The sequence below is a fragment of the Oryzias latipes genome, chromosome 13, assembly GCF_053564925.1.
Source record: "Oryzias latipes strain Hd-rR chromosome 13, Olatipes_Hd-rR_3.1".
Lineage (NCBI taxonomy): Eukaryota > Metazoa > Chordata > Actinopteri > Beloniformes > Adrianichthyidae > Oryzias > Oryzias latipes.
In genome coordinates this window covers 34129433-34145125 of record NC_136249.1, presented here as the reverse complement: position 1 = coordinate 34145125, position 15693 = coordinate 34129433, and the positions used below count along the sequence as shown (strand labels likewise).

Below are 15693 nucleotides of genomic sequence, written 5' to 3'. Positions count from 1 at the left end.
AGGTACTTCCTGTTTGGAACGCCACTCAGTCCAGTTCTCATATACAGTTAATGGTAACAGATCATTTGAGCTTTTGTTTCAGGAGCTTTTCCAGAATCCACTGGTTCCCTGAAATAACTTGTTTTTATTGGATGAAAAAGATAGTGAAGAAAAGTAATCAATTTGATGTGTAATTCCAATAAATTAAAAATGGTGTATCAATTCATGAAAGACATTTACCAAACACGAATATACTACCTACATGGATCAACCTGAAAAAATAATTAATCAGTAAAATAACTGTCATTTCAGTTCATTTAAGTCATCAGTCCTGACTCATCTTTAGCATGGGGGGGGGGGGGGGGGGGGGGCGTCATATTTGTTGGGAACATAGTCACGAAGCCATTACAGTGCAGATTCAGCACATCTATAAATCACGTCTGTTCTTGGTTTCAGTTTCTGCAGGGTTGGCGTGCGTCACCTAAAAGATTTTCTCTAGATTATTCTTTACTTCACACACTTCTTCATCCATGTTAACAGAACCATGCAGCGCTGCATCAGCATTTCACCGTCACAGTTCCTCTGAGGAAACCTTCATTTTCATGACATCTTGGCAGGATTGTTGTCGTCTCGTTCCTGCTCTTTCTGGACTCTCAGCGTCTTCGAACGTCGGTCGGCCTTCAAGAAAACAAGCAGCTTGTTCAGGAAAATGTCTTTTACGTCGTCTGTCCTCCTGACGTCTGCAGGCCGATGTCTTAAAAGCGCTGAAAGTTGCAGAAATGTTTTTTCACACCTTCATTCTCACCCAAAGAGGAGTGACTCTGATCTTTGATGAGGTGGGTGACCTACAATGAAACTCTCATTTTACTTTGGTGGCAAGAAATATATTTAGAGTTTCATCCTCACTGCACACTTTTGGTTAAACAATTTCCATCTTTTTAGAGATTTAAATGTCAAAACTGTCAATGGTGCTTTTTGAAAGCCATAAAAAGGGACATAACTTAGATTTTTAGTTTGCAGAAGGCTGACAAAAAAAAAAAAGAAATAGAGACGAGTCATGAGAAGCAGAGAAAAGCTGCTGAAAATCTGAAGGTGTTGACATAAAGCGAAACATGAAGACCTTTCTCGTTCTTTTGAAGGTAATTTTGTGTCACTAGAGCAGGAAACGGTCACAGGAGGAAAGTAAAGGTGTCTGCCTGCAGAGCGCACCCGCAGAGCAGATTGAGCTGTGGTGGAGGTGAAATGACAAACATGACAGGTGGAAAACGCCTGAAAAGCCTCCTGCTGCTCCTCAGCCTGCACCTCTCAGGTAAGGCTTCTTCCTTCTCCTCTTCACTCGGTTTGCTCCAGCTGCTCGGCTTTAGACATTATAGGAAAAAGGGATGTCAACATGATGTCTTGGACTTAAAACCTTCTCGAAGCCACGAAGATGAGTTAAAAGTTTCAAGAAAGAAGATTTTAAACTTTAAGAGAATTTCACCTGGAAAATTTTTTTAGATTTACATTCTTATATTGAATTATGCTTCTCCCTTTTATGGAGTTATGTCTTCTATAATAATTTTATTGTGTCATAATGTATGCATTTGTAATTGTCTTGTAATTTTTTTTCGTTATTTATCGTTTGTTTTTTTCATTTTTGTTTTTAGCTTTTTATGTGGATAATTTTAACATCTGTCCGGACACAACAGATGGAAAAAAAAGTCTAAATCTGGCTCCCTGAGAAATAAAACGAAATAAATAAACAATAAACTGATGTAAATAAGATGGCATAGGCAGATTGTAATAGGTATTATTATTTTTTTTTATAGAAATTAAACAAACTTATTCTGTCAAGATGAGGGGAAAGAATCTCAAAAGTTTAGAGGAGATTTAAAGGAAAATGTAAAAGTTTTTATTAAACTCCAAACGAACTTTAGACTCTTGTCAAAACGTCAAACTGGTTCAGCAGAAAGTTTTTGTTCTGGATTATAGCAGAAGTAAAGAGGTTTTTCCGTGCTGACATTCTGATTTGTTTGTTGAAGCTTTAATTACCAAATTAACTTTACAGTTTAATCTGGTTTCCTGGAGTTCATTATGGAATATTTAAATACTCCCCAGTTAACATTAAAAACAGGGAATATGACTTTAAACCCACACATTCTTTCTTTTTAAATCTGTATTTTTCTATTCTTGAACCGCCTTTGTCAGGAAATCTTACACTGCTATTAGTGAATCTGGCCACAGGGGGCGGTATAGTAGCTTCTGTTGTTTTACATCAGGCAGCAGTGGATGCAGTTTACTTTTCAAGAGCAGAGTAGTGTTTTACATTGTAAAGTGACCTTGACTTTCTAGAAAGTCACCTAATAACTACAATATATTAGTAATAATATTAGTAATTCCATAGAAAGCAAAAAAATAGAACTCTATTTTTTATTGTTGCCCTTAGGTCGACGTTTTTTTGGACCAGCAAAGAAAAATATATCTTATTCAAAATTGCATCAAACCTTATAATTAGAGTGGCTACACTTGACAGTAGTAAGGCACATGTCTTATAAAGCTTTATTTCTTTACTTTTAAAATTGTATTATTTATTTTGCACACTGTGTTTGTTGTAAGTGTCATGTCATTTTTTTTACCTTGTTCTATGTGGAGATTATGCTTTAAATGAATTGCTTAGGGGGACTTATAAAGTTTCTATTCTGTCTGTATCTTATTGTGTGGTTGTAGAAGTATTGTTTTTGTTTTTTTATGCTATTTTTAGTTTCATGAACAAAACTTTGTACTGGTATACTACGTTTTTATCCAGAGAGCTACATTTGAAGGCCAGAAATCCACCGAAAAAACCACGTCTGTTTGTTGCGTCTATGTCTCTAATAGTGTAAACCCAAATGATCTGTGTGCAATCAAAATATGCTGGGATGGGTTTTAATGTCACTGAAGATAAATTAATGTAATTAATAAATTAATGTCTGCATGTTCCAGGTGTGAGAAGCGACGACAACACTGTGTTTGTGTACAGCAAAGTTGGGGATGAAGCCCTCTTGTTGTGCTCCATTGCCTCCTCCGACTGCTCCTCCATCACCTGGACCTTCTTCAGGAGCGGTCAGGTGCGTTTCTCCAAGGAGGTGATCCAGGGGCAGGTGAACAGAAGTTCGGAAAAGGCCAGTCGCTTGACTGTCGCCTCCAACTGCTCCCTCATCCTTCGAGATCTTGCCCTGGGGGACGTGGGCTCCTACGTTTGCTTGGAGCATGAGAGGGACGTTACTACGGTCTACCTGTCCATCCTCGCCATCAGCTCTCCCTCCAACATCATGGAGCTCAGGCCGGGGGGGACGGTCGTCCTGAGCTGCATCCTCTCTAGCTACTATGATGCAGGAAACTGCAGGCAGTATTCAGGCGGCAGTTTTAAGCTACGCTGGTTAGCAGAAGAGGGGACAGAAATGGACAATCACAGCAGGTTGGAAAGAAAACATTCTTTTGCTTTTGATACTTTACAACAAAAAAAAATAAACTGAGCATAAACCTGGATTATGTTGAATATTTAAATAAATTAGGGGTGCACATAGACTTTTAGAGCTCAAAGAAAACAAATGTATGGATCCCTGAACTTAAGGAGAACTGAATTTTTATTTCTCAAGTTTTCTTTTTTTGTGTGACTTAAAATTGAAATGAATCAGTTTGATTATCTGCAGAAAAAAAGTAAATCTGTAATTCAGGCTTTGAAATGAGAGTCACAGCTGTGATCGTGCTTCTCCTCCAGGCATCAACTGACTGAAAGAACTCACTGCAACGCCACGCTGGTCCTGAATCTGCAGAAGGAGGACAACGGCAGGAGGTGGAGGTGTCAGGTGGAGACCAAGCCAGGCGAAATAGAGACTCATTGGGACTTCACCTCCTCCTTTTTGTTTGAAAACACCTCCTCCGCCCGTGTTCTGCAGCCTCCTGCTGACGGCTTGTGTTCCGTCCGGCTGCCCATCAGCCGCATTGTGTTGTGTGTGGCTCTGCCGCTCATGGTCGGCATCGTGGGATTGGTCACATGGGTGTCGGATAGAAAGAGGAACAAGATGTTAGCTGCTGCTCTGCAGCATGACACCATGGGAATCAATCACTGACCTTTGAGATGATGTTTCTCCCAATGACACTATTCATTTTCTTCACTCTTAAGCTTTTATTCCTAACTTAACAATCTGCACTTCAGCTTTCATCTGAGTACATTTTACTGTTTTTTTAGTTGTCTAGAAAAAAACTTGATATTTGAATGTAAACAGTGTAAAACTTTACAGGCCCTCATTCTCTCTATAATGGAATCATGTGTTTAAATTTAGAAATTTGTAGATGGTTTCAATATTTTGTTGTTAAATACTACCCCTGTCTTTCTTAAGGTAGCGCGGATTACTGGATTTAACTGTCTTAACTGAAGTGACTTATTTGTTTGAACACATGTTTATACAAGTCAGAGGAAATTTGTAAAAAAATACTTGTTTTTTTTTATCTTTATATGCAAACAATAAAAAATATCATCAGATTTTTGGCTATTAGTGCTTTTATTTTATTGTTCTTCTAAAGTTGCTTTATAAACATTTTGCTATTGTTTTCCAAATTAAAATATTTTATGGTGATTTCAAAGATGTTCTATTTCTTGGCTTGTTCTAAAATATTCATGTTTAATGCACATAATTCATTAATTTATTCGTATTCATTCGTATTAATTAATTTAATTCTAAAGTTAATATTTCTAGACAAGGAGTTATTTTTATAGGCCAAAGAAATATTTTAATATTTTATGAAAAAACTGAAGGGTGTCTTGGACATTCATAGACTGCGGACTACCCTGAGTTCTCCACTCCCGGCTTCCGTAGGAAAACAATGCATTTTCACAGCTACGGAAAGTGTAAGGGGACAATTCTGCGTTTTGAGGAAAGAATTGTCTGTGCGTACCTACTGAAACATGGCAGCACATTTGAAGAAGCGAGTGTACGAGGAATTTTCAAAAGTCGTTCAGGTAAACGTTATAATTGTTTTGTTCGTCAGCTTGTTTTTGTGCGCAAGACCTTAATATGAAGCTAAAAACTGCGCTTTCAAGCTAACAGGACCGTTTGCGCATGCTAACTGATTAGCTGACTGAACAGCAACAGGAACCCGTTGCAGCTTCAACAACTCAACACACATTAGAGTTTGTACATGTTTGGTGACTTCATTTAAGGTCAAGTTGTGGAGCTGACTTTCTTTAATGTCACAAATATTTGGCCAATTGCAGCCTAGCTAAAGTGGTTAGCATCTGATATAGCTATAGCAGTCGTTCAGCGGTGCTTTCAGATGTCCTCGGACTTTTATGTGTTTTCTCCTAAAATTTAACTCTTTTTAAGGCCCATTAACTTGGGAATCAGACGTGGTTCAGATATTGGTGGTCATCTCTATCAGCCAGGTTTTTTCCTGTATGTTCAGGAACTAGTAAGACAGAAATCCATTCTATTCATTAACAACATACCCACATATTCATTAAAACAGATTCTATTTTGATTTAAAATGTTGCAGAAATGTGACTTTATACTTTAACTGGTTGCTCTGTGAATCCTGTTCATGGCTATATGTGAAAAGCTCATCAGATTCAGAGGGGAACTGTTTTTGTTTTTTAAAGTTTTTGAGTATCTTTATAAAGCAGATTTTATGAAAAGAATCTAACTCTTTTTAATTAAATTGTTCTCAGATGTTGAGTAGGAAAGGATGTTTAGGTGGTAATAACACATGTTGAATATATTTTAAAAAATCATAAACATTGATCCTGTCTTTGCATTTTTTGTAATAACCTTTAATCATTTAAATAAAGATTGAAACGTTTTCTATGTTTTTTTTTTTGTTTTTTTTTGCATAAATAATCTTCACTGTCATCGTGTTTTCAGATTCCTCATGAAGAAGCTCCGGCCAAGAAGCTGCGTCTGTCCAAACCCAGCAAGTCTGCTGCGCTGCACGTTGACCTCTGCAAAGCCACCAACTCCACCGACGCGCTGCAGTACCTGCTGCAGTTCGCACGCAAGCCCGTGGAGGCGGAGAGCGTGGAGGGCGTGATCCGGATCCTGCTCGAGCACTACTACAAGGTAAACGATGATAATGATCAGCAACAATGTGATTTTTAGAGCCGCTATGACCCTGAGCAGGATTCCACAAGACAAGATGATGAATGGATGTTGGAGATGTGGGCGGGGCAATGGTCGTTCTTTGGAAAATAGATTTCTAAGATTTAGATTTGAATGTTTATTAGTATAAAATGTGAAAAGAAAGTTCTAGTTGCTTTTAATTTTATAGAGGCGTTACTTTTTATTCTTACTGTAACATTTCAATTGTTTAAATAGTTCTAGATAGTTTCTGAATATTAGAACTCGACACCTTTGTTTGAACCGAGAAATGCGTCACGCCAATGTGTCTCATGTCAGGAAAACGACAACTCTGTGAGGCTGAAGATCGCTTCTCTGCTCGGTCTGCTGTCCAAAACCCGGGGCTTCAGCCCGGACTGCATCTTTGATGACGCCATCAACACCCTCAGCAATGAGAGTGAGACACACTCCATCCCTTTTTATTTTCATCAGACCTCAACTGTCCTCTCTGTCGGCCTTTGTGGCTTCATGTTGCGTTCAAAGACCCTTTACTGTCTCTGTGGACAGACTCCCATCAAGTCCTCGCTCAGCTGTTGGGCACTCTGCTGGTCATCGGGACTCAACTGCCAGAGAGTCCTGCAGTCAGACTGAGGCTGACCGAGGTGGCCTGCAAGGTAGCACACACACAAACACACACTCACGGGCACACAAGCACACGCAAATGCAGATGCACTCACAGACATTTACATATATAAAAAGAACACACACACACACACCGATGCACGCACTCATACTCATGCATTTACATACACACATTCCAGCATCTGATAGTTGTGGTCGTCTCCTCTGCAGCATCTGTCTGATACGCACTTCGGGGTGAGGAACAAATGTCTGCAGCTGCTGGGAGGTCTTGGCGTGGCGGACGCTCCTCTGCTTAAAGACGGCGAGGGATCGAGCTCGTCTTCAGGTCTGAATGTCTTAAAGAGGAAACTCTGCAGGCTGTTCAGAGCTTTTCTTCTGAAGCATAACATGACAGCCGTTTGGGTCAGGATGGGTTCTTATTATGCCTTTGACTTGAACAACAGGAGCTGTGAGAGAAGTTCAGACCATCATCAGCGATTACTTCGCAGACCAGGACCCCAGAGTCCGCACCGCAGCCCTGAAGGCCATGGTAGGTCACAGCGGAGCATCTTTACCTGCCAAAAACCTCCACACCGGACGCTGAACAAAGATCCCACGAAGTGCATAACTAATCTGAAGACTTTGTTTGTTTCAGCTGCAGCTTCACGAGAGAGGAATGAAGATCCATCAGATCATCTATGAGCAGGTAGGAGCTCAGGTTTATAGTTTTCACATTTAGGTCAGATTCTGAGGGATTTGATGCTTTGGAACAGAAAACATGGAATCAGTGAAGAGATTTCAGATTACTAGGTTTCACTCACAGCTGAAAAATATGTTTATTTCTTTATTTAACAACTAGTTTTAAGATACTAATTATTTTTTAAGTGTTGCACCTTTCCAGCCAGTCAGAGGCCGGGCCCATATAAAAACATATGTAGTTCAAAGACGTAGGGGTTTTTGATTTATTTATTTTTTTACCTGGGTGTATTTAGTAAATTGGGTTCAAGGTAAAAGTGCTTTTATTTTGAAAAAAACTCAAAAGGTCCAGGCTGTTTTGGTTTTGATTAAAATGCCGCCACGAGCACAGCATCCTGAGGATTTTCTTCAGCTCTTGACGTGAGCCCGGGTGAAGGTCTGAGGAGGAGCTGACCCGTGTTCCTGGTGTTTCCTGCAGGCCTGCAGACTTCTGTCGGATGATTACGAGCAGGTTCGCTCTGCAGCGGTGCAGATGGTTTGGGTTCTCAGTCAGCTGTATCCAGAAAGGTGAAGTTTCCAATTTAAATCCACATCATGTAGGGAAAAAAAACAAGAAAACGCAGGATTTACTCCTCAGTCGGAAGTTCCTCTCTCTTCAGCTGTCTGACTCCTCCTGCTTTCTGTCCAATCAGCATCGTGCCCATCCCATCGTCCAATGAGGAGATCCGGTTGGTTGATGATGCGTTTGGAAAGATCAGTCACATGGTCAGTGATGGTTCCTGGACGGTTCGGGTGCAGGCCGCCAAAACTCTGGTAAAACGAAACATTTGTGATTTGCTTTTAAAATTATTTTTCCTGAAGAGAAATGTTTAAGACAGTAATTCAATCACATTTTGATTACTTTCAAGAAAAAAAAAAGATTTATTTCTTTTCTCCCACTGTCTTTGAACGCAACCATTCAATCAACAATATCCCTTCAAGAAAAATTAAAAAGGTTTTTAATTCAGACCAAAATATGGAAAAAAAGAAATAAAATGCTGAGTGACAGCCAGAATAACTAAAGAAACTAAAAATACATTTATCTATAAACTACTGTTTTAATTGCTTTAGGAAAACTATAAACCAAAATAGTTTTTTGTTTTCAAAAACTCTGAATGTTTCACCACACAAAAATCCTAAAAGCCTCTGTGTAAGTGCCATATGTGAGGTCCCGCCCTGATAGGTTTATTGGAAACCTACACTCTGCGTGTGTCTGCATCTCTACAGACGATAAAAAGATGATCCAGATAACAAGAGATTTTAGCATCTGTGGTGTTTCTGCCTTACAACAATCTGACACAAAACCCTTCTTAAAGACCCACAAGAAAAATGTGTTCATGGTCATTTATAAAGAAAATGACGCTTTAAATAGCATTTCTGAGTATTTCTTTCTTCAAATTGTTGTGAATCCAGAGCAGACTCACGTGAATTTCTAATAAACTCCTACAGAAACTATGTTCTGACAAAACCATTTTGATTTTGGCTCAAAAACAGCATCATCGTAATATAAAAGACCACCGGGAACTCTTTGAAAATAGATCAACAGATGATCCAAGAAGGATTTTAATCATTTAAATTTCAGGTTTTCTCCAGATGTTTCTTAAAGAGATGGACATGGTGACTCAGAGTCTCTGTGGACTAGAGAACCCAGATCGTTTTGTTAAACTGAATGATATATATTGTTTCTTTCATAGGGATTCTAAGTCCAGGCTTCATTAAACACTCTTGTGCTCTTCTATTAATATGCTCACATCTTAACCAAATATTCCAAAGATGAATAAAAAAATCAGAGGAACTTTATTTTCATTCGTTACTTTGTTGGATGAGTGTTTTTATGGTGGAAAGTCTTCATCGGCTGTTGTCTGGCGTTTCAGGGCTCAATGCTGCAGGTCAGTCCTCACTTCCTGGAGCAGACTCTGGATAAGAAGCTGATGTCAGACCTCCGGGTGAGTGGTCGAAGCCTTTTTCTGCTGGGATCTGCTCAAACGCTCGGTGCATTGGAAAACCTGTTTGTGTTCAGAGAAAGAGGACGGCCCACGAACGGGCCAAAGAGCTTTTTGCCTCAGGAGAGTTCTCCTCCGGCAGGAAGTGGGCCGACGACGCCCCGAAGGAGAAACTGGACACCAACACGGTCAGCCTGATCGCCTCGGGGGCCTGCGGCGCCTTCGTTCACGGTCTGGAGGACGAGATGTTTGGTGCGAGAAACAACTTTCTCTCAAAATGAGCTTCTACGCTGCTGTCCTCCTTCAAACCAGCTGAGTTTCCGTCATCTTTGTGCCTCTCCGGTTTCTCCGTTTGAATGCTCAGAGGTGCGCATCGCGGCGGTGGAGGCGCTGTGCCAGCTGGCTTGCTCTTCACCCAGCTTTGCTGAAAAGTGCCTGGACTTCCTGGTGGACATGTTCAACGACGAAATCGAGGAAGTGCGGCTGCAGTCCATCCACGTGCTCAGGGAGATCTCCACCCACATCACCCTCAGAGAGGACCAGCTGGACACCGTCCTCGCTGTCCTGGAGGTAAACCCGAACCGCCGACGCCACGGTCCAGAATCACTGAAGGTCATGTGGTGAAGGGAATCTCTCTCTGTCCAGGATTCATCCAGAGACATCAGAGAAGCTCTCCACGAGTTGCTTTGTTACACCAACGTGTCCACCAAAGAGTGCATCCAATTGGCTCTGCTGGAGCTGCTGAAGAACCTCAACAAGTACCCGACCGACCGCAACTCCGTCTGGAAGTAAGAACTCGTTTACGCTCCGTTTCCCATCCCTCAGAGCCCAGATCTTCAGTTCTGAAGGCAAACTTCAGCGATTCTGTCTGCTTTTTGCTCCGAGACCAGAGCAAACATCCTGCTGGTTTTTCTGAGGCGTTTTCATTTTTTGAAAATAATTACAGATCCTGCTGGAAACAGAAGAAGAGTTCTGTCCTAATGGGAGGTTTGATTTTTGATTTGATTTGAAATGGTTTATTTCAAGCAATCAAAGCAAGAATAATGCACAGAACATCTACAATCAGCGCTTATACATTCATACAAAGACGTATCAAACTTAGGATAATGTTATTAAAAAGTCTCTATTGTGTGAAGACAAACTTGAGTAAATCTAAACGTCTTTGAATGCCAACTTTCTCTCCTCTGTGATTTTTCACCATATTTACGCTGATAAATTCTGTCGAAACGGTTACTTTAGCTTCCAAAATATCAGAGGTTTTCTGAAACCATTTTTGGTCAAACTGCTTTAGAAACCGCTTGTGGTTTTTCTTTCTTCTGCTCAGGTGTTTGAAGTTTCTGGGCTCTCGTCACCCGACGCTGGTGCTGCCGCTGGTTCCTGAGCTGCTCAGCACTCATCCGTACTTCGACACGCCGGAGCCCGACATGGACGACCCGGCCTGTATCCTTGGCCGAGCGCAGTCGCCGTCTGCAGACAGCAGAACGGCTGAAGCCGTCCCAGCTCTGATCAAACACTCATTTATTCAAAACCCACTAGAATGATGAATTAACACATTAAAAACGGATTTTCTCCTCTTTTATTTTTCAAACCGGCTCCTCCGGGTGTTGTAGCTTGTTGGTGGAGGTGACGTTTTTCTCTGTTCCTTTTCTTCACTCCTGCTGATCCCAGACATTGCGGTTCTGGTTTTGGTTTTCAACGCCGCCAAGTCGTGTCCGACCATGCCAGCGCTGTTCTCTGACCACACCTTCAGGCACTACGCCTACCTGAGGGACAGCCTGTCCCACCTAGTTCCTCCTCTCAGGGTGAGGGCTTCCTTTCATGTCCTCCATGACAGAAGATGCAGGAAATTTAAAAACGTTTCCAAAAGGAATTGAAGAAATTGAAGTGTGTATAAACGGTGAACGATCTGGTTCAACGCTGACCCCCTTGTAACTGTTTCCCGCTTCAGCTGCCAGGCAGGAAGCAGGTCTACAGTCTGGACTCCGTGGACTCGGATGCTGGTTCTGGTTCTGTGGAGTCGGCCCAACTCTTCCTCCAGCAGAGCCTTCACAGAGTCAGTACCATCCAAAACCTGGAAACCCCTGGAGGTCAGGACCTGCTGGACTTCACCATACGGTAGGGACAAACACAGGATGTCCTTCACACACAGGAAGTCCTTCACACACAGGAAGTCCTTCACACGCAGGAAGTCCTTCACACGCAGGAAGTCCTTCACACACAGGAAGTCCTTCACACGCAGGAAGTCCTTCACACACAGGAAGTCCTTCACACACAGGAAGTCCTTCACACGCAGGAAGTCCTTCACACACTGGAAGTCCTTCACACACTGGAAGTCCTTCACACACAGGAAGTACTTTTAGAGCCTGCAGCCGTTTGGAGCGTAAACTTCTGAAGAATCTGTGCAGCTGGAATCACAGGAACGCCAAGCTTCTAGGAGATGATCTGGCACTTTACCTTTAACGTGTCTGTGATTTTAAATCTTTACAAGTACATAGATGGTTTTATCGCATGCCGAGTCCTTTGAGCAAATGTAGAGCCACAGGAGCTCCTCAGGGCTCAGTGTTGGGCCTCCTTCTGTTGCATAAACCACCAACCAGCAGGAGATGACTGTGTCCTTCAATTCACAGATTCACGACCAAAGTCAAAAATTGCAGAAAAACCACCCACCATGACAAAGATTTCAACATTTACAGCTGTTGTTCTCCAAATATTCCTAAACATTTGGATTGACTCTTTGGTTTTATATAATTCCAAAAATTTAAAAGTATTTTAATGATCATCATATTACTGAGTTTACCGTCTAAAGTAAAGTTTCACCAAAATTTTAAAAACTAATACATTTGCACAGTTTGACAAAAACGTGGTTTAAAACCAGGAAAAAGTCCGGAGGAATCCTCCGTCCCGGCTGTGTGAACATTCCCTCAGCTGCTCTCCTCCCGTTTGTCCCGCAGAGACCTGCAGCGGCTCGGAGAGCTGCAGACTGAACTCGCTGGAGCTGCGGATTTCTGCGCCACGTACCTGCGCTGCCAGCTGCTGCTCATGAAGGTGGGAGAGGAACGCCGGCAGGCCTCTTCCAGAAGCTTCCTCAAGCCGTAAAAACTCACAAGTCTTCGTTCCTCCAGGCTCTGCAGGAGAAGCTGTGGAACACGGCCGTCCCTCTGTGCCTCAAACAAAACGTCACGGCCACGGCCGCAGCTCAGCAGGTCAGTGGGCATGCACACGCATGCACGCACGCCTCTGTAGGAGCAGCAGCTCTGACCGAAGCAGCTGTGGTTTCAGATTGTGGAGGAAACCTACAAACTGGAGTTTCTCTACAGCGGCTTGGAGAACCGGCAGGTGGCCACCATCCACCACGTCCGACTGCAGGCCAAAGCTCTGCAGCTCATCCTGACGGCTCGCACCAGACAAGGGTCAGCGCAGCCGCCGCCGCACACACACACACACACACACACGCAAGAAGTCATCATAAGAGGAATCAAACGCTCTGCTTTCTCCCCAGACTGGATCCTCTGGTCAGCAGCGAGAAGTTTCTTCAGGAAGTGGAATCTTTTCAGAGGTCAGCGCCTTGTTTGTTGGTCCCTTTGGTACCCTTAAGTGTTTTTTGTTTTTTACTCTTTTCAACGATCAAATCTTTGTTTTTCATCAGATATATATGTGTGTGTGTGTGTGTATGTATATATATATATATATATATAATATATATATACACACACATAGAGTTTATATAAAAAGTTTTTCTTTTTATATAAAAACATGAGTTGGATGCAGTGGTAGCTTTTCTAAATTCAAAAATTATTTTTTGTTTTGTTATAAAAAAGAGTTTCTACTTGATAATATATAAACGTATTTAGTGTTAAAAAATAAAAAACTATAAAAGGTCAAAGACAAATATTTTTTAAGAATTTTGTACTTTAAACAAACAAAATCCTATTGAACGACCCTCTGAATGTCCTCAGTCTGTAGAAAGAAGAAAACGAATCATCTTCAGGTTCCTTAAAGACCGTCGCTGCTGCAGGACGTTTTTGTTTCTTTTTGACCTTTTTGAATTTCTGAGGTTAAAGGTTGAAGCGGTCCTGGAGTTCAGCCCCTCAGTCGGTGTGTTTCTCTTCCTTCAGGCAGTTCTTGCCGGAGCTGCCCCACCTCCAGGACAGCTTTGCAGAGAAGCTGCTGGAGCTGATGCCCCGCTTGTCGTCCTGCAAGCCGGTGGAGCTGGTGAAGATCCTGCAGGCCACGCTGAGGCAGAGCGGCGTGCCGCAGCTCCGGCTTCCTGAACGGGTCGGTCGGCAAAGTCCAGGGGGGGCGCCCGCTCTTAGACCGGCCCGCTAACTCCCGCTCTTCCCAACAGATCCACAGAGCGACCGCCACCATCATCGAGCCCACCGGGGAGTCGGACAACCCGCTGAGGTTCACCACCGGCCTGGTGCTGGCGCTGGACATCGACGCCACGCTGGAGCACGTCCAGAACCCGCAGAACACGGTGAAAGTGCAGGTGAGGCTGCTCTCACCTTCTAGCGACATTGATCTAGAAATCTCATTTCACGATGAACCGGATTCTTCTGCAGGTTCTGTATCCAGACGGCCAGAGTCATGTGATCCATCCCAAACCCGCCGACTTCAGGAACCCCGGACCCGACCGGCACCGACTCATCACACAGGTGTACCTCTCTCACAGCGCCTGGACAGGTGGGTTTGAGGAGCACGCAGCCCCCCCCTTCACCTCTTTGAAGATACCAATCACTCCTCTCCTCCCCTCCTCAGAGCCCTCACAGATTGAAGTGCGCCTCCTGCTGGCCTACAGCTCCGCCTCCTCCTCTCCCTCCAAAAGTATGACGGGATGGAGCGACAGCTTCGACGGGCCGCCGCCCCCGGAGCCCGCCGTGGAGGGAACCATTCCGTTCAGCAAAGCCGTTAAAGTTTACATCATGCCTAAACCTGCCCGGCGCTGACCTGACATTCTCCCCGACCCGGATCGACCCAACAGAACCCTCTGCCATGTTCACCTGTAGATAATAAAGTATTTGTACTGCAGAGGAAACTGAGACGTGCAGAAGAATCTCAAACGTTTATTTTGTTTCTGGAACTATTGTCTGTCGTCCCATTTTGGTTCCGTCCTCCAGAACTTTTTTCTTTAGGTTCTGGTTTCCACGGCAGTGAACCATTTCACCAGAGACTCGATAACCAGAAGCGATTCAGCTGGATAGGATTCCCATCAGATCCAGAGACAGCAACTCAACAGGTGGAGTGGAAGACTCCACCCACTTTGGCGCCCTGCGCAGCCATCTTGTTGTATTCGGCCACAGCCTTCTCGGTCTGGAAGACCTGAACGTCGACCCCTTTCTGCTTCACAAAGTCCAAAGTGGAGGGAGGAACCTGAGAGGAACCACAGCTGTGATGTGGGAGCCCAAAACGTCAGAGGTTTCTCACCAAAGTCTCACCTGCAGAGCTTCATTCATGCCTCTGCCGATGATCAGGAGCTCCGCCCCCTTCTTCAGCACCTCCTCCAGATCAGCAGGCTGAACCCCTGGGTGATGCTGCAGATGAGAGCAGCATGAGAACCTGTCCACCGCTCAGGTCTCCTGGTTCTGGTTCACTCACATTGGTTCCAGTCTCTCTCCAGTCCCAAGCCCGGCTGCCTCCAGGCCACACCTTACAGTCCTTGTAGCTGGAGGAGCAGCCTTTCACCTTCATGTGGCCCCATGACAAGGAGGCGATCTCAGGGGAGGACATGATGAAATGGAGCAGGTCTACTGATGAGCTGCAGCAGCCAAAGCTAGGTTCGGCAAGCGCTCCGTTCCAGACCAGAACCTCCTAAACTGACTTCACAGACGGTTATTTTGTCAAAAATGAGGAAAAGGTACAGCCTCACCGTTTATACAGAGCTATTTGTACTGATTTATGAGAAAACTTGGAGCGGAGACTTGAGCTGCTGTTTACTTGTAGTCAGTGGCGTCACATATAAGCCACGCCCCCGCTTACTCCTGATGTTCTTAAAGGGGAAATGATTTTTTTCGCAGTATAACTACTTTCTCGTAGGATTTCTTAAAAAACACATAGAAGTCCAAGAAATAAATTTATTTATTTAAAATACTTATTTTTGAAAATATGTAATCAAAAGAAGCCAATTTTCTTGTTAACTCTTAGCCAGAGTTTCGATTTTTGACACTTTAACATTTCAAAAGTTTTAACATTAGTTGTTATGGTTACCCAAACTAATTAATAAACTTGTTTAGTGTTCAATGGATTTGTTTTCATCAAAGACCCTTTAAAAAAAGGGTGATCACCCGTTTAAACTATAACCCATTGTTTGCTTTATTTAAATGAAAAATTATTTCAACGTATACATA

The 15693-nt window shown here is 43.1% G+C and overlaps 3 protein-coding genes across 4 annotated transcripts; 2 read left to right on the top strand and 1 right to left on the bottom strand.

The window, feature by feature from the left end:
- The first annotated feature begins 384 nt into the window (after positions 1-384).
- On the top strand, positions 385-4480 carry LOC105355351 (uncharacterized). 2 transcript variants are annotated; one of them, XM_011482177.4, is made up of 4 exons: positions 385-815; positions 1119-1288; positions 2941-3415; positions 3719-4480. In XM_011482177.4, the coding sequence occupies exons 2-4, from the start codon at positions 1222-1224 to the stop codon at positions 4068-4070; spliced, it is 894 nt and encodes a 297-aa protein (XP_011480479.1). In that variant the 5' UTR covers positions 385-815; positions 1119-1221; the 3' UTR covers positions 4071-4480. The 2 variants fall into 2 exon arrangements, with proteins under 2 accessions (XP_011480479.1, XP_023817724.1); XM_023961956.2 differs by having other exon boundaries at positions 387-1288.
- A 320-nt stretch (positions 4481-4800) lies between these two features.
- ints4 (integrator complex subunit 4) lies at positions 4801-14388 on the top strand. The gene is made up of 24 exons (XM_011482178.4): positions 4801-4960; positions 5859-6053; positions 6390-6507; positions 6618-6724; positions 6903-7017; positions 7136-7221; positions 7327-7377; positions 7846-7934; positions 8060-8180; positions 9281-9352; positions 9427-9601; positions 9714-9919; positions 9995-10137; positions 10674-10789; positions 11018-11151; positions 11298-11464; positions 12301-12394; positions 12472-12552; positions 12629-12759; positions 12849-12905; positions 13465-13624; positions 13695-13838; positions 13912-14032; positions 14108-14388. Exons 1-24 carry the CDS (start codon positions 4907-4909, stop codon positions 14293-14295), a joined length of 2925 nt encoding a protein of 974 aa, XP_011480480.1. The 5' UTR covers positions 4801-4906; the 3' UTR covers positions 14296-14388.
- An 8-nt stretch (positions 14389-14396) lies between these two features.
- On the bottom strand, positions 14397-15186 carry aamdc (adipogenesis associated, Mth938 domain containing). The gene is made up of 3 exons (XM_004075180.4): positions 14945-15186; positions 14785-14880; positions 14397-14719 (listed from the first exon to the last, which is right to left on the bottom strand). Exons 1-3 carry the CDS (start codon positions 15074-15076, stop codon positions 14579-14581), a joined length of 369 nt encoding a protein of 122 aa, XP_004075228.1. The 5' UTR covers positions 15077-15186; the 3' UTR covers positions 14397-14578.
- Between the last annotated feature and the right edge of the window lie 507 nt (positions 15187-15693).

Bases quoted from the DNA above. Each gene is read 5' to 3' on its own strand.
- LOC105355351 (XM_011482177.4), top strand. From the start codon at position 1,222: ATGACAAACATGACAGGTGGAAAACGCCTGAAAAGCCTCCTGCTGCTC. The intron at 1,289-2,940 runs GTAAGGCTTCTT...TGCATGTTCCAG, and splicing joins CCTCAGCCTGCACCTCTCAG to GTGTGAGAAGCGACGACAAC. The intron at 3,416-3,718 runs GTTGGAAAGAAA...CTTCTCCTCCAG, and splicing joins GAAATGGACAATCACAGCAG to GCATCAACTGACTGAAAGAA.
- ints4 (XM_011482178.4), top strand. From the start codon at position 4,907: ATGGCAGCACATTTGAAGAAGCGAGTGTACGAGGAATTTTCAAAAGTC. The intron at 9,920-9,994 runs GTAAACCCGAAC...CTCTCTGTCCAG, and splicing joins CCGTCCTCGCTGTCCTGGAG to GATTCATCCAGAGACATCAG. The intron at 12,760-12,848 runs GTCAGCGCAGCC...CTTTCTCCCCAG, and splicing joins ACGGCTCGCACCAGACAAGG to ACTGGATCCTCTGGTCAGCA.
- aamdc (XM_004075180.4), bottom strand. From the start codon at position 15,076: ATGTCCTCCCCTGAGATCGCCTCCTTGTCATGGGGCCACATGAAGGTG. The intron at 14,881-14,944 runs GTGAGTGAACCA...TCTCATCTGCAG, and splicing joins GGAGAGAGACTGGAACCAAT to CATCACCCAGGGGTTCAGCC. The intron at 14,720-14,784 runs GTGAGACTTTGG...GGTTCCTCTCAG, and splicing joins GCATGAATGAAGCTCTGCAG to GTTCCTCCCTCCACTTTGGA.